General features: G+C 44.7%; 1 protein-coding gene across 5 annotated transcripts in view; it reads right to left on the bottom strand.

Moving 5' to 3' along the window:
• The window catches only part of rfwd3 (ring finger and WD repeat domain 3), a 57401-nt gene extending 35794 nt beyond the window's left edge, over nucleotides 1-21607 (bottom strand). Inside the window, exons 1-2 of one of the 5 annotated variants that reach the window (XM_070897848.1) lie at nucleotides 21580-21607; nucleotides 20458-20803 (exon numbers count right to left, since the gene is read on the bottom strand). In XM_070897848.1, coding sequence (XP_070753949.1) covers nucleotides 20458-20801 — 344 coding nt within the window. In that variant the 5' untranslated portion in view covers nucleotides 20802-20803; nucleotides 21580-21607. The other 4 variants (XM_070897846.1, XM_070897845.1, XM_070897844.1 and 1 more) reach the window with 4 other exon arrangements.
• Between the last annotated feature and the right edge of the window lie 228 nt (nucleotides 21608-21835).

Here is a 21835-nt window from a genome sequence, read left to right as displayed (position 1 = left end):
AGGGGGAAGTAGAGTATGAGAGGAAGCTTGCAGGGAACATAAAAACTGACTGCAAAAGCTTCTATAGATATGTGAAGAGAAAAAGATTAGTGAAGACAAATGTTGGTGCCTTGCAGTCAGAATCAGGTGAATTTATAATGGGGAACAAAGAAATGGCAGACCAGTTGAACAAATACTTTGGTTCTGCCTTCACTAAGGAAGACACAAATAACCTTCCAGAAAGACTAGGGGACCGAGGGTCTCGCGAGAAGGAGAAACTGAAGGAAATCCTTATTAGTCAGTAAATTGTGTTAGGGAAATTGATAGGATTGAAGGCCGATAAATCCCCAGGGCCTGATAGGCTGCATTCCAGCATATTTAAGGAAGTGGCCCCAGAAATAGTGGACACATAGGTGGTCATTTTCCAACATTCTAATGACTCTGGATCAGTTCCTATGGATTGGAGGGTAGCTAATGTAAGCCCACTTTTTAAAAAAAGGAGGGAGAGAAAACAGGGAATTATGGACCAGTTAGCCTGACATCGGTAGTGGGGAAAATGTTGGAATCAATTATTAAAGACGTAATAGCAGCGCATTTGGAAAGCAGTGACAGGATCGGTCCAAAACAGCATGGATTTATGAAAAGGAAATCATGCTTGACAAATCTTCTAGAATTTTTTGAGGATTTAACTAATAATGTGGACAAGAGAGAACCAGTGGATGTGGTGTATTTGGACTTTCAAAAGGCTTTTGACAAGGTCCCACACAAGAGATTAGTGTGCAAAATTAAAGCACATGGTATTGGGGGTCATGTATTGACGTGGATAGAGAACTGGTTGGCAGATAGGGAGCAAAGAGTTGGAATAAACGGGTCCTTTTCCCGAATGGCAGGCAGTAACTAGTGGTGTACCGCAAGGTTCAGTGCTGGGCCCCCAGCTATTTACAATATACATTAATGATTTGGACAAAGGAATTGAATGTAATATCTCCAAGTTTGCAGATGACACTAAGCTAGTTGGCAGTGTGAGCTGTGAGGACGATGCTAAGAGGCTGCAGGGTGACTTGGACAGGTTAGGCGACTGGGCAAATGCAGTATAATGTGGATAAATGTGAGGTTATCCACTTTGATGGCAAAAACGGAGGCAGAATAGTATCTGAATGGTGACAGATTAGGAAAAGGGGAGGTGCAACGAGACCTGGGAGTCATGGTAAATCAGTCACTGAATGTTGGCATTCAGGTACAGCAGGCAGTGAAGACGGTAAATGGCATGTTGACCGTCATAGCGAGGATTTGAGTATAGGAGCAAGGAGGTCTTGCTGCAGTTGTACAGGGCCTTGGTGAGGCCACACCTTGAATATTGTGTACAGTTTTGGTCTCCTAATTTGAGGAAGGACATTCTTGCTATTGAGGGAGTGCAGTGAAGATTCACCAGACTGATTCCTGGGATGGCAGGACTGACATATGAAGAAAGACTGGATCGACTATGCTTATATTCACTGGAATTTAGATGAATGAGAGGGGATCTCATAAAAACACATAAAATTCTGACGGGATTGGACAGGTTAGATGCAGGAAGAATGTTCCTGATGTTGGGGAAGTCCAGAACCAGGGGTCACAGTCTAAGGATAAGGGGTAAGCCATTTAGGAAGGAGATGAGGAGAAACTCCTTCACTCGGAATTGTGAACCTGTGGAATTCTCTACCACAGAAAGTTGTTGCGGCCAATTCGTTAGATATATTCAAAATGGAGTTAGATGTGGCCCTTACGGCTAAAGGGATCAAGGGATATGGAGAGAAAGCAGGAATGGGGTACTGAAGTTGCATGATCAGCCATGATCATATTGAATGGTGGTGCAGGCTCGAAGGCCGAATGGCCTACTCCTGCACCTATTTCCTACGTTTCTATAAGTGTGAGGTAATGCACTTAGAGGTCTAACAAGGCAAGGGATTACACATTACACTTTTCAGTGTGGTACTGTTTAAAGGAACAAAGGGACCTCGGAGTGCATGTCCACAGATCCCTAAATGTAGCAGGCCAGGTCGATAAGGAGATTAAGGCGGCATATGGAATACTTGCCTTTATTAGTCGAGCCATAGAATACAAGAAGCAAGGAGTTTATGTTTGAACTGTATAAAACACTGGTTAGGCCGCAGCTGGAGTACTGTGTGCAGTTCTGGTCACATTACAGGAAAGATGTGATTGCACTGGAAAGGGTGCAGAAGAGATTTACAAGAATGTTACCTGGACTGGAGAATTTTGGCTATGAGGAAAGATCGGAGATGCTGGGTCTGTTTTCTTTGGAACAGAGGAGGCTGAGGGGAGACTTGATTGAGATGTATAAAATTATGAAGGGCCTAGATAGAGTGGATAGGAAGGACCTGCTTCCCTTGGCAGAGGGGTCAACAACCAAGGGGGCATAGATTTAAAGTAACTGGGGGAGGTTTAGAGGAGATATGAGGGGAAATATCAATGTGAATGTTTAAAATGTATAGAGAGATTGAAGTTGAGAACGTGGGAATTGTATAGGGACAGTATAAGCTAACAAACAATTCATGGAGGAATAGCCATGACATCTCGGACTCGAGACTGCGAAATGTTACAACACTAACACATATTGAAACAAAACCCACAGCTTGCAGAAAAACCTCAAGGTCTTATTAAATCATGTTATTAACCTGAAACATTAACAGAAGGTCTTTGTTTAAAATCAGACCATACTTAGGTCGGCTTATGAGTGGACAAAGGGAAAGAGGGACCAAAAGAGATAGGTTGAACTAGGATGTCACTCTAGCCCTATCTTGTTATCTTTTGCCGAGAATGTATAACTGTTGTCGCTTTACGATGTAACTTCACTTATCCGTAGGGAGTGTGTACGCTCTATCGAGAGAGTATATCTTCTGTCTGATAGGTCTTACCGGCCGGTAAAATAAAGACTGCTTTATTCAAAGCACAAGAGGTATTCGACTCAGTAATTTTACTGAACCAGATTGAGGTAAAAGAATCCAGGAATTTACATCTTCACCCAGAGGGTGGTGAGGATCTGGAACATACTGCCTGAATGTGTGGTAGAGGCAGAAACCCCCATCGCATTAAAAAAAATACTTGGATGTGCACTTAAAGTGCACAGGGCTACAGACCAAGAGCTAGAAAGTGGGATTTGGCTGGATAGCTCTTGGTCGGCCGGCGCAGACACGATGGGCCGAAATGGCCTCCTTCCATGCTGTAAATTTCTATGATTTCTCTCTCCACCTTTAAATACCGTCTCAAAACTTATATTTTGGGCCAACCCTTTTGTTCCCCTCTCCCTGCGTGGCTTGGTGTCTATTATTTACTCATTTTCTCTTTCATTTGTTCTCCCTCAACCTTACAACACTGAGGTTTTTCCCCACAATACAAGTTGCAATAAAAATCCAAGTTCTGGCAGTTGGCGCTTATACATAAGGGACTTGAGTACAGCATCTATGCTGACACTCCAGTGCTGAGGGAGTGCTGCACTGTTCGGAAGTGCCGTCTTTCAGATGAGAATTGAAGCGAGAACCAGGCTGAATATAGAAAGCTCAGAGGGGAAGTGAAAAAGGAAATAAGAGGTGCAAAGAAAGAGTATGAGAACAGATTGGCAGGGAACATAAAAGGGAATCAAAAAAATATTCGATAGGCATATAAATAGTAAAAGTAGCAGGAGGGGGTAGGGCCAAGCGGGGTCAAAATGGAGACCTACGCATGGAGGCAGAGAGCATGGCTGAAGTACTAAATCAGCACTATGCATCTATCTTTACCAAGGAAGATGATGCTGCCAGTCAGTGAAAGAGGAGATAGTTGAGACACTGGATGGGATAAAAATTGATGAGGCGGTACTAGAAAGGCAGGCTGTACTTAAAATAGATAAGTCAGCAAGACTGGATGGGATGCATCCTAGATGCCGAGGGAAATAAAAGGTGGAAATTGCGGAGGTACTGGACATAATCTGCCAATCCTCTTTAGATTTGGGGCTGGTGGCCAAAGGACTGGAGAATTGCAAATGTTACACCCTTGTTCAAAAAAGGGTGCAAGCAACTACAGGCCAGTCAGTTTAACCTCGGTGATGGGGAAGCTTTTAGAAACGATAATCAGGAACAAAGTTAATAGTCACTTGGACAAATGTGGATTAATTAAGAAAAGCCAGCACGGATTTGATAAAGGCAAATTATGTTTAACTAACTTTTTTGATGCGGTAACAGAGGGTTGATGAGGGCAATGCGGTTGATGTAATGTACATGGACTTCCAAAAGGTGTTTAAGTGCCACAAAATAGGCTTGTCAGCAAAGTTGAAGCCCATGGAATAAAAGGGACAATGGCAGCCTGGATACGAAATTGGTTAAGTGGCAGGAAACAGAGAGTAGTGGTGAAACTGTTGTTTTTCGGACTGGAGGAGGGTTCACAGTGGTGTTCCCGAGGGGTCGGTACTAGGATCACTGCTTTTCTGGATATATATTAAGGTGTACAGGGCACAATTTCAAAATTTGCAAATGACACAAACTTGGAAGTATAGTGAACAGTGAGGAGGGTAGTGATCAACCTCAAGAGGACATAGACAGGCTGGTGAAATGGGCGGACACGAGACAGATTAAATTTAATGCAGAGAAGTGCAAAAGATTCATTTTGGTAGAAAGATGGGAGGATAGGCAATATAAACAAAAGGGTACAATTCTAAAGGGAGTGCATGAACAGAGAGACCTGGGGGTATATGTGCACAAATTGTTGAAGGTGGCAGGGCAGGTTGAGAAAGCGGTTAAAAAAAGCACACGAGTTCCTGGGGTTTATAACTAGAGGCACAGAGTACAAAAGCAAAGAAGTTATGATGAACCTTTATAAAATACTGATTTGGCATCAACGAGAGTATTGTGTCAAATTCTGGGCACCTCATTTTAGGAAGGATGTGAAGGCCTTAGAGAGGGTGCAGAAAAAATGTACAAGAATGGTTCCAGGAATGAGGGACTTCAGCTATGTGGATAGACTGGAGAAGTTGGGGTTGTTCTCCTTAGAGCAGAGAAGGTTGAGAGGAGATTTGATAGAGGTGTTCAAAATCATGAGGGGTCTGGACAGAGTAGATAGAGAGAAACTCTTCCCATTGGCAGAAAGGTCAAGAATCAGAGGACACAAATTTAATGTGATTGGCAGAAGTACCAAAGGTTACACGAGGAAAAACTTTTGTACACAGTGAGTAGTTAGGATCTCGAATTCACTGCCTGAAAAGGGTGGTGGAGGCAGATTCAATCATGGCTTTTAAAAGGGATTGGATAAGCACCCAAAGGAAAAAAATTTGCAGGGCTATGGGGAAAGGGCAGGGGAGTGGGACTAGCTGAGGTCCTCTTGCAGAGAGCCGGCACAGGCTCGACAGGCCAAAAGGCCTCCTTCTGTACTGAAACCATTCTATGATTCTATGAGTCGTTAAACCATCCTACATTATAACACTTCAAAAGCACTTTGGGACGTCCTGAAGTCATGAAAGGCTCTACTGAAATGCATGTCTGTCCGTCTTTATAATTTATCCACTCTCGAGTCCTGCTGTGCCGCACCGCACACAACCGCAGAGACACAAAAACAGGATTAAGAAAGGGAGACAAAGAGTTAAAAAGGGCAAAGCGACCCGAGCGAAGGGTGCGCACGTACAATACATGAGAAAAGCAGTTTCTATTTCACGCTCACACCAAGTTTATCAGGAAGGTGCATCCTTTATCAGACACTGCACTCGCTAGTTGCATCATAAGAATCCAGCCCACTGCCCTATAAAGATGCACACCCCTACAGTCAGCCACGATGTAACACAACACACGCATATATTAAAAATCGCGTGTCTTTGTGAAAGCATGTCCATGTGACGTAGTACTCGAGCGTTACTGGAGGATCACTGGGAACCAATCACATTCAAATAATCAATCCCACAAAAACACTCAATACAGCGACTCTGGATTAGATTCCTACTTTGCATTATTTAATAATTCCCACTGCTCCCATACCATTTCACCTTAGAATTTCTCTCACCACCGTGCAACATTCATGCACCAGCTATTAAGAAAACGTGCTGAGTACCTCCCCAACCTTGCACTGGTGCATCCCTGCCCCCTAGCCCCGCTGCTGACACCCTCACCCTTGTCCTCTAGACTCGACTATTCCAATGCACTTCTGGCTGGCCTCCCATCTTCCACTCTCCATAAACTTGAGCTCATCCAAAACTCTGCTGTCCATAACCTAACTTACACCAACTCCCATTCACCACCCGGGCACTCGCTGATCTACTTTGGCTTCTGGTCCAGCAACACCTCGATTTTAAAATTCTGCTTTTCTTGTTCAAACCCCTCCATGGCCTCAGTTCACCACATCTCAGTAAACCCCTCCAACCCGCCAAGATTTCTGCACTCATATCCTGGTCTCGTGCATCCCTGATTTTCTGAGTTCCACCATTGGCAATCGTGTATTCAGCTGCCTAGGCCCAAATCTCTGGAATTCCTCCCCTTAAAAAGTAAAGACTTGCATTTATATAGCACCTCAGGATGTCCCAAAATGCTTTACAGCAGCAATCACTGTTGTAATGTAGGAAACGCCGCAACCAATTTGTGCACAGCATGCTCCCACAAACAGCAATGTGGTAATGACCATATAATTTGTTTTTTATTGATATTGATTGAGGGATAAACATTGGCCAGGACACCGGGGATAACTCGCCAGCTCTTCTTCAAAATAGTGCTATGGGATGTTTTACATCCACCTGAGGGAGCAATTTAATGTCTCATCTGAAAGACAGCACCTCCGACAGCACAGTACTCCACTGAAGTGTCAGCCTAGATTTTTGTGGTCAAGTCTCTGGAGTGAGACTTGAACCCACAACCTTCTGACTCAGGAGAGTGAAGCCAAAGCCTCTCGCTTCTCCTTAAAACGTAAATCTCTGATCAAGTTTTTGATCATCTGTCCTACCATCTCATGTGGCCTGGTGTAAAATTTTATCTGATAGCGCTCCTGTGAAGCCCTTGGTAAGTTTTACTATGTTGAAGGCGCTATATAAATGCAACTTGTTACTTTCATCCACCAATCACACTTCCACGTACTGACCCCAGCCTGCTGATGGTTTATTTGATTAGGGCAGGGAAAATGGAGTATGAGAAGAAGCTTGCAGGGAACATTAAGACGGATTGCAAAAGTTTCTATAGATATGTAAAGAGAAAAAGGTTAGTAAAGACAAACGTAGGTCCCCTGCAGTCAGAATCAGGGGAAGTCATAACGGGGAACAAAGAAATGGCAGACCAATTGAACAAGTACTTTGGTTCGGTATTCACTAAGGAGGACACTAACAACCTTCCGGATATAAGAGGGGTCAGAGGGTCTAGTAAGGAGGAGGAACTGAGGGAAATCCTTATTAGTCGGAAAATTGTGTTGGGGAAATTAATGGGATTGAAGGCCGATAAATCCCCAGGGCCTGATGGACTGCATCCCAGAGTACTTAAGGTGGCGGCCTTGGAAATAGCGGATGCATTGACAGTCATTTTCCAACATTCCATTGACTCTGGATCAGTTCCTATCGAGTGGAGGGTAGCCAATGTAACCCCACTTTTTAAAAAAGGAGGGAGAGAAAACGGAATTATAGACCAGTAAGCCTGACATCGGTAGTGGGTAAAATGATGGAATCAATTATTAAGGATGTCATAGCAGCACATTTGGAAAGAGGTGACATGATAGGTCCAAGTCAACATGGATTTGTGAAAGGGAAATCATGCTTGACAAATCTTCTAGAATTTTTTGAGGATGTTTCCAGTAAAGTGGACAAGGGAGAACCAGTTGATGTGGTATATTTGGACTTTCAGAAGGCTTTCGACAAGGTCCCACACAAAAGATTAATGTGCAAAGTTAAAGCACATGGGATTGGGGATAGTGTGCTGACATGGATTGAGAACTGGTTGTCAGACAGGAAGCAAAGAGTAGGAGTAAATGGGCACTTTTCAGAATGGCAGGCGGTGACTAGTGGGGTACCGCAAGATTCTGTGCTAAGGCCCCAGCTGTTTACACTGTACATTAATGATTTAGACGAGGGGATTAAATGTAGTATCTCCAAATTTGCAGATGACACTAAGTTAGGTGGCATTGTGAGCTGCGAGGAGGATGCTATGAGGCTGCAGAGCGACTTGGATAAGTTAGGTGAGTGGGCAAATGCATGGCAGATGAAGTATAATGTGGATAAATGTGAGGTTATTCACTTTGGTGGTAAAAACAGAGAGACAGACTATTATCTGAATGGTGACAGATTAGGAAAAGGGGAGGTGCAACGAGACCTGGGTGTCATGGTACATCAGTCATTGAAGGTTGGCATGCAGGTACAGCAGGTGGTTAAGAAAGCAAATGGCATGTTGGCCTTCATAGCGAGGGGATTTGAGTACAGGGGCAGGGAGGTGTTGCTACAGTTGTACAGGACATTGGTGAGGCCACACCTGGAGTATTGTGTACAGTTTTGGTCTCCTAACCTGAGGAAGGACATTCTTGCTATTGAGGGAGTGCAGCGAAGGTTCACCAGACTGATTCCCGGGATGGCGGGACTGACCTATCAAGAAAGACTGGATCAACTGAGCTTGTATTCACTGGAGTTCAGAAAAATGAGAGGGGACCTCATAGAAACGTTTAAAATTCTGATGGGTTCAGACAGGTCAGATGCAGGAAGAATGTCCCCAATGTTGGGGAAGTCCAGAACCAGGGGTCACAGTCTAAGGATAAGGGGTAAGCCATTTAGGACCGAGATGAGGAGGAACTTCTTCACCCAGAGAGTGGTGAACCTGTGGAATTCACTACCACAGAAAGTTGTTGAGGCCAATTCACTAAATATATTCAAAAAAGAGTTAGATGTAGTCCTTACTACTAAAAGGATCAAGGGGTATGGTGAGAAAGCAGGAATGGGGTACTGAAGTTGCATGTTCAGCCATGAACTCATTGAATGGCGGTGCAGGCTAGAAGGGCCGAATGGCCTACTCCTGCACCTATTTTCTATGTTTCTATTCAAAATGTCCAAAAAGCTCCAAATTCTCACAAGCTGTAATAATTTTTTTTTGCTAAAGCCACATTACTGTTTTGAATATATTCAGAGCTCTCTTTAAGATGTGATAACTGCATACTCCTACTCAACTGGAGGCCCATGCTGCTCCAAACTCAAATTCCCTCTTTCCCTCCCTCATTTTTGTGCCCCTCCTCAAATCTTTTCCACCCCCACTACCCTCACTCCATCCAAAGAGCTAATCCATAATTTCTCTCACCAGCACGCATGTCAGCAGCTCCTGTGCACCAGAGTCCCAGTTAGATCCATGCTTCCACATCCACCGCAAGAACAGGAATACCATCAAATGCGGGGTGGGACAGATACATCTCATCCTCTCAATCCTGGCCCCCTATTCCCTCCCATTGGAAGACACAAATCACTGCGACACGACCGTGTCCTGCCATCACACTCTCCCAAAGTACAACACTGTCTATCTCCAATAACAGGACAGAGATCATGGTCACAATCCATATCAATTCCTGAGCAACTCCATCGAGATGCAATAGTATCAATAAATCATTCTCGAACACTTAAATACAGCAGGAGTAGGCACTATCAAAACATTCATGGAAAATCATACCAGTTCCAGATACCGACTCAACAATAACATATGCAAACAAGACAGATGCATCATCTACTTCACAGATGCAGGAAAGTTCCCAGATCTGCCGATAACGCAAAGCCAAGAATCGGCACAACACAAAGTTGCCATTTACAGTAACAAAAGTGAAACAAACGGACCAGAAATGGGGAAATTAGAATGGAGCAAAAGATTTTGTTTCCAATGCTGGCAAAGAACAGTTCTGCCTGCTGCAGAAGACACAGCACCACCCAACAGCATGTGTGATCCAAATCTATCAAAGTATCCTCAGTCTACACTGCCATCACAAGGGAGCGAACACCCAGCACTGAATTGTTGCTGCAAAGTATGCAATGTGACTGGGACACTGTAAGGGATAAATTATAGCAGGCAAAAGAGCAGACTGAAAAGGTGGTCAGAACACAATGCTGAAGGTGGTGAACTAATCAATATTAGGGACATCTGAGAAATTGCCCGTGTATGTAGCACTTATATAGATATAGCACACTTATAATGCATTAAAACTGTATCCTTAACCTTAGTAACACATAGTCAGCAGTTACAATTTTGATTAGACGTCTCTGAGGAAGAGATAAGAAAGCCAGTATTTTGAGAACAGTTACTTTAGGCGACATGCAGGCTGTGGCAGAGGGAAAATAATGGAACAACACAATGATGGGAGATGGACAGTTGCATATACCACTCAGCCAGTCTGATAAGAGTCGACAAATCAATGTAACTCCACTGATAGCAATAGACCTATTGACTTTGTAGGAGGGTAAGCTCCTCTCCAAAGCCTGTATAAATTATACCCGAAGCTCATGTATTTTTGAAGGTTCCATGACCGAACCCTCCCTTGCGTTGCTCGAAATAAAGCCGGTTAAACCTGAGGTTTTGTTTGTTTACTTTCGTGGTCATTATAGAGGGCAAAGGGCGAGGTGTCGATTATCTGTATCAGGGAGTCCACCCCGAAGAAGAGAAGCCTTCCTTTTACTGCTACAATTGGCGCTGCGAGCAGGGTGCAGACCCTCCGACCTGGATGATGTGACAGCTAGCAATGGCAGCGAGTATGTTGTTGTACCACCTGCAGCTGTAGCATTGACGGGGAAGGAGGTAATCTGTATAAGAATTAGAAGGGGGTAATCTATAGAAGTTATAGCGAACCACGGAAAGGCGAAAATCAAGGTTGGGGATAGGTGTATTTCCTGAAAAAGGAATTCAATCTAAAAAGAGGGGTGGGAACCCAGGATGTTGAGGAAAACTGGCCAGTGGGATAAAATGAAGACCAATGGGGGGGGGGGGGGGGGTGGTCTCTGAGATATGAATCAAAAAGGGTCCCGGGTATAAGAGCTAACAGGGAAAAGGCTTGGAAACAGTACACGGAATCTGGTAAAGGAGACGAAAAGGGTACCCAGACGAAAAAGTGTTTGCGATTAAGTTGCTGAAAAACATAAAAAATAGGTGCAGGAGTAGGCCATTCGGCCCTTCGAGCCTGCACCACAATTCAATAAGATCATGGCTGATCATTTCCTCAGTACCCCTTTCCTGCTTTCTCTCCATACCCCTTGATCCCCTTAGCCGCAAGGGCCATATCTAACTCCCTCTTGAATATATACAATGAACTGGCATCAACAACACTCTGCAGCAGGGAATTCCACAGTTTAACAACTCTGAGTGAAGAAGTTTCTCATCCGTTCTAAATGGCCTACCCCTTATCCTAAGATTGCGTCCCCTGGTTCTGGACTTCAACATCGGGAACAATCTACCCGCATCTAACCTGTCCCGTCCCTTCAGAATCTTGTATATTTCTATGAGATCCCCTCTCATCCTTCTAAACTCCAATGTATAAAGGCCCAGTTCATCCAGTCTTTCCTCGTATGTCAGTCCTGCCATCCCGGGAATCAGTCTGGTGAACCTTCGCTGAACTCCCTCAATAGCAAGAACATCCTTCCTCAGATTAGGAGACCAAAACTGAACACAATAATCCACGTGAGGCCTCACCAAGGCCCTGTACAACTGCAGTAAGACCTTCCCCTGCTCCTATACTCAAATCCCCTAGCTATGAAGGCCAACGTGCCATTTGCCTTCTTTGCCGCCTGCTGTACCTGTATGCCAACTTTCAATGACTGATGAACCATTACACCCAGGTCTGGCTGCACCTCCCCTTGTCCTAATCTGCCACCATTCAGATAATATTCTGTCTTTGCATTTTTGCCACCAAAGTGGATAACCTCACATTTATCCACATTATACTGCATCTGCCATGCATTTGCCCACTCACCTAACCTGTCCAAGTAACTCTGCAGCCTCATAGCTTCCCCCTCACCGCTCACACCGCCACCCAGTTTAGTGTCATCTGTAAACTTGGAGATATTACACTCAATTCCTTCATCCAAATCATTGATGTATATTGTAAAGAGCTGGGGTCCCAGCACTGAGCCCTGCAGCAATCCACTAGTCACTGCCTGCCATTCTGAAAAGGACCCATTTATCCCGACTCTCTGCTTCCTGTCTGCTAACCAGTTCTCTATCCACGTCAGTATATTACCCCCAATGCAATGTACTTTGATTTTGCACACCAATCTCGTGTGTGGGACCTTGTCAAAAACCTTTTGAAAGTCCAAATACACCACATCTACTGGTTCTCCCTTGTCCACTCTACTAGTTACATCCTCAAAAAATTCTAGAAGATTTGTCAAGCACGATTTCCCCTTTATAAATCTATGCTGACTTGGACCGATCCTGTCATTGCTTTCCAAATGCGCAGCTATTTCACCTTTAATTGATTCCAACATTTTCCCCACCACTGATGTCAGGCTAACCGGTCTATAATTACCCGCTTTCTCTCTCCCTCCCTTTTTAAAAAGTGGTGTCACATTCGCTATCCTCCAGTCCATAGGAATTGATCCAGTCGATAGACAGTTGGAAAATGATCACCAATGCATCCACTATTTCTAGGGCCACTTCCTTAAGTACTCTGGGATGCAGACTATCAGGCCCCGGGGGAGTTATCGGCCTTCAATCCCATCAATTTCCCTAACACAATTTCCCGCCTAATAAGGATATCCTTCAGTTCCTCCTTCTCACTAGACTCTCGGTCCCCTAGTACTTCCGGAAGGTTATTTGTGTCTTCCTTCAGGAAGACAGAACCAAAGTATTTGTTCAATTGGTCTGCCATTTCTTTGTTCCCCATTATAAATTCACCTGAATCCGACTGCAAGGGACCTACATTTGTCTTCACTCATCCTTTTCTCTTCACATATCTATCGAAGCTTTTGCAGTCAGTTTTATGTTCCCGGCAAGCTGCTTCTCGTACTCTATTTTCCCCCTCTTAAATTAAACCCTTTGTCCTTCTCTGCTGAATCCCAGTCCTCAGGTTTGCTGCTTTTTCTGGCCAATTTATATGCTTCTTCCTTGGATTTAACACTATCCTTACTTTCCCTTGTTAGCCACGGTTGAGCCACTTTCCCCGTTTTATTTTTACTCCAGACAGGGATGTACAATTGCTGAAGTTCATCTATGTGATCTTTAAATGTTTGCCATTGCCTATCCACCATCAACCCTTTAGGATAAGATGGTGTGAATGTCTGTCTTTAAGTGAAAGTATTCACGTGGAAGCTTGACTGTTGAATTCTCAAAGGACAGCTTGTTTTTAATCAAAAGATAAAGACGCAACCTTGAAACTAGACTGCTAAAAAGGAAAACAAATTGAACGACTAATTAGGAAAGAGATACTAATTAATATTGGCTGTGAAAAAAGATATTGGTTTGATTGGAGGGTAATTAACCAATGAAAGCCAAATTTTCAGTGAAATCTCGGCTTTGTTTCAAAGTGTGATTATTGGAAAAGAGATAAAAGACGCTATGTTGATAATGATTTTAAATTACGAGAAAGTTTCATTGCAGTAAAGAAAAAATTTAAATGGATGGTGCTTAGAGAAAAAGTCCCGAACAGTCTAAACAAGCAGGAGAGCGTTTGAAAATAACGAGGGGAAAAGATCTAAGCTATGCAAACTCAGCAAAGAAAAAAAACTGGGAATTCGAAAATGTTGCTGAATTTTGAATTCTTAAAAAAGATGGAACTGGCATGAAAGCTTTTGTGCCAAGAGAAATAAAACACAAGATTTGCTCAGTGAACAGGACCTTAAAAACAAAATGCTGGAATGTATATAGCTTGTGTGAAAATGTATAAAGTGTGGCAGTTTCCCTGATTGTAAATCATAATCAAAACAGAGCTAAGGAAAATAAGCCACAGTTGCCAGTACTTTATTTTGAATTGGATTTCAGTAAACAAAATAGCGATTAAAAATGTGTGGTCACGTTTTAAATCAATTTTTTTTTTAAATCTTTGCTAAGTACTTAAATTGGAAGTTTAGAAACAATTGGAGTTTAATCTAAAATGCTACTTTCCCGATGACAGCTTTACTAATGATTTCTGCTGTTTTAGCAGATTCCTAATTTCTAAGCAAGTTTTGAAGGCACAAAGGCTTAGGAAAAAAATTTTGGTATCGGGAAAGGTTTAAAAAGTTACACGAAGTCACGAAATGATATCAGGCCTTCTTACAAACCTGTAAAAGGAGTCAACCCTTTCCAGTGACAGCTGTTTTATACTGCATATTATTAATTTGGGAAGGATGGCAGCCAAAAGACTCGGTGGGATAGTCAGAATAAGAATTAAACAGAACAAGCCTATGTAATAATACTCGCCTGTTACAGAGGACAGATAAAATAAATAGATACTCAAAAAACAAATTCAAGAGTTAGAAGCTAAGATTGGAATTCCTCAAATACGGGATGTAAGCTGGGGACCAATTAGAACCAATTGGAATAGAATATTGAATGCGACTCAAAGACAGGCGAAAGGGTAGGGGAGTACGGGGAACAAAAACGAATTAACTACAAAGTCCACTCTGGGCGGATGACCGACAAAAATGATGCAGCATTCTTGAAAATGTTTAAAGATGGACTAGGAGAGCACATCAAAAGATAATTAAGTTAGGATTTAAGATAGGGGATAACTATGATGAAACTTTGGGATGGGCAGAACACGTAGAGGAGTTAAAGTCAGAACAAAGGGAGAAGATAGCAAAAATAGCAGCAGAGACGAAGGGGGAGGAGACACACCCTGCACAGCTCCCGATATGTTTTAGTTGCAATAAGGGAGGCGGCGTAGGAGGGCGAGGCCCCCCCAACTGGCAAAGAAGTGCACACCCTTTTGCAGTATGTGGCTGATATACTTATTGCCTCCAGTACAAAACAATACGTACTAGTTTTAACTACAATATTAGGGGCTCTACAGAGTGCAGGATTAAAAATAAATTCTAGGAAGGTGCAGGTGAGGAGCAGCGAAGTAACATATCTAGGAATACATAATATCACAAGGGAAGAGACAGATGCCTAAGGACAGAAAGGAAGCAATTCGATCAATACCCAGGCCAGGAACCGTGAAAGGGGTCAGGCAGGTACTAGGGCTATTCAACTACTGCAGAAATGTCGAGATCAGGAAATTGTGGTTGTAAGGTTAAAACAACCTCTCAAGTGCTCCAGCCTTGGGATTACCCGACCAGAATAAGCCCTTCCACATCTATACCCATCACAGTAAAGATTATTACATGGGGACAGGCATAAGCCAGTGGCATAGTAATGTCGGGACACATACCCAGCATACCTTAGTAGAATTGCTTAACATAGGAAGGCTAAAAACGGTATCCAACGCACGAAGGGCAAGGTGGGAAGCAATACTCTTCCCCTCCAAACGGGACGGTAACAAAAAAGACCACTGCAACAACCTTGCAGGTCATTACGCAGGGAGAGTAGCATCAGTGTAGCCCAATAGGAGAAGACGAGGGAAGTAGTCAGGCGAGTGAAACCCTGCTTGAGGAGGCAGACATGGATGTATATGTAGATCGATCAACGGGACACCACGACTGGATGGGCAGTGGTAGATAGCAGTGGACAGGTCAAAAGGGAAGGACGGTAGGAGTGGGGGGGGGGGGGTCGATCAGCTCAAGTGGCTGAATTAGTGGCTCTCACTGAGGCTCTGAGGCTGGCTAGGGGAAAAAGAGTAAACATTTATACAGACCGTCAATATGCTTTTGGAGTAGTGCATGATTATATGATAGCCTAGAGCAGATGGGGATATGTGACCTCAGGAGGAGGGCCGATTAAACATGAGGAGATTGTTAAAAAATTAGTGGACGCCTCCCTCCTACCCCAGGAGTATGTCCATAAAGGTCAAAGCACACATAAAAATGCATGGGCAGACGAAGCAGCCAAGCGGGTGGCGGAGACAGGTACACTGGCCGGGGAAGCCCAGGTCAGAGCATGTACAATCGGGCCTGAGGAAGTAGAGATGCTTAAGGTACAGGGAGAAGCTACTCCACAGGAAAAGGAGGGGTGGAAACAGAGAGGGGCCCAACAAGGGTTCAACAGGATATGGAGGAAAGATGGGAATGTGGTGGCCCCGGAATGCATCCGGGGAGCCTATTAAATTTATACCACAGGTATGTCCATACAGGCAAGTTCGATGTCCAGATGCTGGTGGTGGAAGGGAATAAGTAGAGATATAGAGGTACACTGTAGAAGGTGCATGACATGCGCAAAATACCCCGATGAGGAATGCCACTACAGCTGGACTCAGATCAAGGTATCCACTTTACAGGGAAGGTGATGAAACAGGCCTGCGCTTTACTCAGGATTAGGCAAAGGTTCCATATCCCATACCATTCGGAATCCTCCGGATTGGTGGAACGAATGAAAAGGACCGTAAAAACAGCCCTAGCTAAAACAATCGAGGAACCTGGAAAAGGGTGGGTAGAGATGTTACCCAGAGTACTGATGAAGCTCGGACGACAGGAATGGCACTCTTTGAGCTAATGACTGGAAGGGCAATGAGAATGCCAGAAGTCCTGGTTACAGGAAGCAAGGACGAAGGACCTTATAAAGACAGGGGGTTTGTGATGGAACTCTCTATGCAGTTACATGACTTAAAAGCACAGGCTAGAGATCAGCAAGTAATCAAGGACAGAAGGTCCAAACACCCCAAAGGGACCAATCATGTGATGGTGAGGATGGCAAGGGACATGTGCGCCTGCATAGTTATAAAGGAGTATCGGCAAGTGGAAACACTGGACCCAGTTAAAAAAGCATGGTCACTAACTAACCGCCGACGACCGAGAAATATTGGTTTTTTTTTATATATACAGGACTAGTGCTCGTGGAAACAACGTAAGGTAACGCAGCCTCATATCAAGAACATCAGACTGAGGAACGGCAAGGCCTGTATTACAGGGACTCTGGCGACATTAGTGTAATAAAGAATCAAAAACACTGATGGTGATGGACGGAGCAACAGTAGACTTAAATAATGGCCATAAAACAACGTAACAAGGAAACGAAACAACATTGGGGATGGGCCAGTAATACAGACCAGTAAGACCACGGTGTGTTTTATAATCAGGAAGGACAAAGATACTGCCCCCAGGGGAAAGGGGTGCAGGTTTCACTCAACATCTATGAATGGTGGTGGAGGGATACCTCCAGAGACAGACCCACCAACATGGCCCCACCCATTACTTTAGCAACAGTGAGCACTACCAGGGCTCCGATCACCACACCCCCAGCGCCACAAACGTGTCCAACTATGAACGCTGGGACAAAAGGGGGATTGATATGGCAGACCAAGAAGATACACTTCGGGGTACGCTAGCAAATAATTACTGTATTCCTAAATTTATCAAATTTAACCATCCCCCAACTTCTGCAGGTTAAACACTATAAGCCTGTATAAAAATCTGACCCTGTGGGCACTTAAAGGCCCTGAATCAAAAACCATGAAGTTTAATGTGGAAAGAGGGTCAGGTAAAAAGCAGGATCGGGGAAAAAAAAGAGGGATACTAGAAATAGCAGGTGTGGGATATGCGGCGGGACACACTATATATGATCGAGCTGACGCCCTAACACGAACCTTACAAGGATTTTTGGAGAGAAATGTAGGAGAAACTCGCGTGCGGTACCATGACAATCCAGAAATGTAACTGAAGAGAACAGTACTAAGAGTCTCAGCATAGATGATTGTTATACAAATAACCAAGTTGCTTTATGTCGAGGTCCACTACGAATGATCAAAGATGACTGTGGATATGACCAAGTGGACAGGTGCACCTTGAGTATCACCCCCCCCTAACAGAGGACTACTAAATTATCGCTGTTCCATGAGGAAATGGAGATTGATGTGTGAGCACCACAGCAACTGAAATGAAGAAAGGAACACCTCATACACCATTATGGATATTGACTTCTGCTTTACTCCACTTGATGAGACAGATATAAACGGGTTTATTATAACCCCTGAACTAAAGGAGGAAACCATCGACAGGACGATGATGGACATTACCCGAGGAGGTTATGCGAAGGCCATTAGGCCGCAAGGAAAACCGATACTCGAACTGAAAGAGGAACAAACTCGACTGAATTGGACACCGTTCGACAACATAGAGCATACCCCAGGCAGGGCAGAAATTCGGCAGAATAGTGAAGACCCCAAGTGGAGGAAAGATAGAAGAAACAGAGGATACCCCAGACGGGGCATAATTCGCACACCGAGAAAATGTTGGCTAGAAAGGACTTATACATGAACTATGCTGGACTCAATGTACTGGTTGTAGTGCAAGGGAACTCATCTTGCTAGTATTATCCTGTAAAGAAGTGTAACCAATGTAAGAGGCAGGCCCTAGCCCGTACTATAGTTAAAACATTGAATAAAGGGAAATTAGACAGTCTGGCAGAACGGACTTATTTAGTATAATCTTGATGGAAAGCCAACAGATAGGTCCTGCAGCTCGGGAAGTAGCGCTACCCAAGCGAAAGGACAACCCTGGAAGCTCACCTATGTGGAATTAATTGGGAAATGGCCTATCTTGGACATACAGCCAAGGGGGGAATTGTAAGGGACAAATTATAGCAGGAAAAAGAGCAGACTGAAAAGGTGGTCAGAACACATTACTGAAGGTGGTGAACTAATCCGTATTAGGGGCGGTCTGAGAAATTGCCTATGTATGTAACACTTGCTTATGTAGTACAGCACACTTATAATGCATTAAAACTGTATCCTTAACCTTAGTAACACACACAAGTCTCTGAGGAAGAGATAAGAAAGCCAGTATTTTGAGAACAGTTACTTTAGGCGACATGCAGACTGTGGCAGAGGAAAAATAATGGAACGACACAATGATGGGAGATGGACAGTTGCATATACCACTCAACCAGTCTGATATGATTCGACAAATCAATGTAACTCGGCTGATAGCAATAGACCTATCGATGATTTTGTAGGAGGGTAGCTCCTCTCCAAAGCCTGTATAAATTATACCCGAAACCTCATGTAGTTGGAAGGTTCCACGACCGAACCCTCCCTTGCATTGCTCGAAATAAAGCCGATTAAACTTGAGGTTTCGTTTGTTTACTTCCGTGGTCGTTAAACAGAGGGCAAAGGGCGAGGTATCGATTATCTACATCAGGTAGTCCACCCCGAGGGAGAGAACCTTCCTTTTACCCCTACAGATACTCCCACAGAGGAGCTGGAGGATGCCACATGGTTAATGTGCATGGTGATTAAAGTAATAATGAGAATGCTGGAAATACATAGCGGCTCCATCAGTAATTGACAGAGGTCAAGCTTATGTTTCAGGCGAGGCCCTTCATATCTGGCAGAGTTCTGAGGAAGGGTCCCAAACTAAATACGAATCCGTTTTCTGTCACTGAGTATTTCCAGCTTTTACTATTAAATATCATTTTTACATTCCAGCGCTGTTACTACCGATATTTCAAAAACATTCCCTCGCTCTCCTTTGCCCCCCCCCCCCACCCATTTTGCACAAGTTTCCCCTTCCACTCCAACCTATTAGAGTTCACTAGAATCATAGTACAGGAGGAGGAAATTCGGTCCATTGTGCCTGTGCCAGCTCTTTGAAACCTATCCACTTAGTCCCACTCCCCTGCTCTTTCCACATAGTCCTGCAATTTTTTCCGTTTCAAGTATTTATCTCATTCTCTTTTGAAAGTTACTATTGAATGTGCTTCCACCACCATATTAGGCAGTGCATTCCATTTCCACAACAACTTACTGAGGAAAAACACTCAAAAGCAAAGCAAGTGGGTTAGTAATATTAACCACCATTGTAGTCCCAGTTACAATATTGGTTTCACAAGTATCGAATTACGATTTTTCACCCTCTAACCTGCTGGTTGAACATAGATGGATGGTTCTAATCTACACACAACCCAGCCTGGACAGAAGAGTCATTTTAAATGCTAGAGTTCACTGTGTTGTTCAGAATGACTAATTCCACCCTTAAGACTGCTTGTCCCAAATGTTGTTGATGGCAGGAGTTGCTGGGTTGAACCTGTGTGACACAGAAGGGTGATAGAGACAGCAAGTTTCTGAGCAGTATAGACAAAAATACATCAACCTGTGGCATCCAGATCTCGTCAACTATCCATACAATGATCTGGAGGCAAATTCCTAGGGATTCCAAAATCAGACATATTTACAGCTCAGTAGCCCATTCAGCCAGGTCAACTCAGGCGAGAAAATAGAGTTGAGGTCAAAGATCAGGTATGACCTCTTAGAATATCGGAGCAGACTCAAGGGCTGTATGCTCTAATTCTGCAGTACTACCAAGTGCAGTAGTGGATCGAGAGTTCAGAACATCGGTGGATTCACACAGCCAAAGGAGCATTGAAGTAAAAGCAATTAATGTGAATCTGATGCTCAACATTAGATAAATCACATCATAGCAACTGGATTTTCAACTCCTTTGTCACTTAGTATAGGTTCATAGGTTACCTGGATGATGCCGATCTCTGGGAAGCACTTGCGCCCGGCTGACGGCGGCCGTTCCACCTCAACTGCCTGCGCTGGTGCCCAGGTCTCTGCCCAAGTGAGAAGTGCTGGGCCACGGTTCTCAGTGCGCCTTGCAGTCTTTGAAGTTCCTCAGTTAGTAACGCCGCTTCCAGCCCGCCGCTGTGAGCACTTGGAGGGGCCGCACTTACAGAGGGTCCCCTTGACTCCTCGTCACTGAGTGCACCGACAGTGCCTGGGTGCACAGTCACTGGGTCTTGGAGGCTCGAATGTGTTGCAACAACTTCCTCCTCCGGCAGCATATCCACATCGATTACTTCCTGAGCCATTCCTAGGACAGAAGGGAGCAGAGGTCAGCCAGTTCCCTGGAGTGACATTACATGTGGAACATTTACAAGGATTGTAACACTCCTGTTTTTTTTAAATTGAGAAACCCACTATACAGGACATCAACAAAGTTAAAAAGAGGGGGGAAGATGGGGCAAATTAATCAAAAAAATGATCAAGTAAAGGTATGAATGGTTCATAGTAAGAGACACTGATAGCAGTTAGTAGGGCTGAGGAGAAACCGGGTGGGGGGGGCGAAGGAAGCGGGTGGGGGGGGGGGCGAAGGAAGCGGGTGGGGGGGGGGGGGCGAAGGAAGCGGAGGGGGGGGGTCGAAGAAAGCGGGGGGCGGGGGGTGGTTGCGAAGGAAGGGAGGACGGACTCTGGCCTGCCCTGGTAGGCGGTTTATTTAGTCATACTCCGAGAGAAAGTCCTGAGCCTTTCCCCCCCTAACTGGTGCCCAGTACCCGGCCGCCTTTACCGGCAGTCTCAGGTTACCATCGCTCCCGTGTGTAGATAAGGGCAGGCTCTCGCCGAGAGGCCCAAGCTCCTGGCTCCGGACCCGCTGTAATTCGAGCTCGGGGATCCGCAGGCCGCACTCACAACACTTTACGTAACAACGAGTCGGCAAAGCCAGAGAACGCCGAGGCGGTGACAACTAGATCCGCGCCTCACAGTCCACTCCAGACCAAGGTCCCGGTCCCAGCACGAGGCCTCAAACCCGAAACTCACCCCCCCCACCTCCTTGCGTTCAGCTTCCAACTGAAAATCCGCGCCACTTACAGGCCCGCTCGCCGCCGCCCATCCGCCACACTGCTAGCCAATGGGCGCACCAACTCACATGTCAATCAAAGCTCAGCGTCCAATCAGGCTTCAGATTGTCCTGTCAATCAACACCACCTGATCGTTGCGATGCTCCTGTGGTGGCCGGGTCGGGGCTTACGCCGATGACGTGCTCCTCGCGGGAGAGGATCCCGTTGACCTGCGGAGGATGCGTGAGTGCCAGGAGATTTACTCGGCCCGCATCCTCCACCAGGAT

Source organism: Pristiophorus japonicus, chromosome 13 (genome assembly GCF_044704955.1).
Source record: "Pristiophorus japonicus isolate sPriJap1 chromosome 13, sPriJap1.hap1, whole genome shotgun sequence".
Lineage (NCBI taxonomy): Eukaryota > Metazoa > Chordata > Chondrichthyes > Pristiophoridae > Pristiophorus > Pristiophorus japonicus.
Note: the sequence above shows the minus strand (reverse complement) of the source record. Positions and strands in the feature narration are given on the sequence as shown.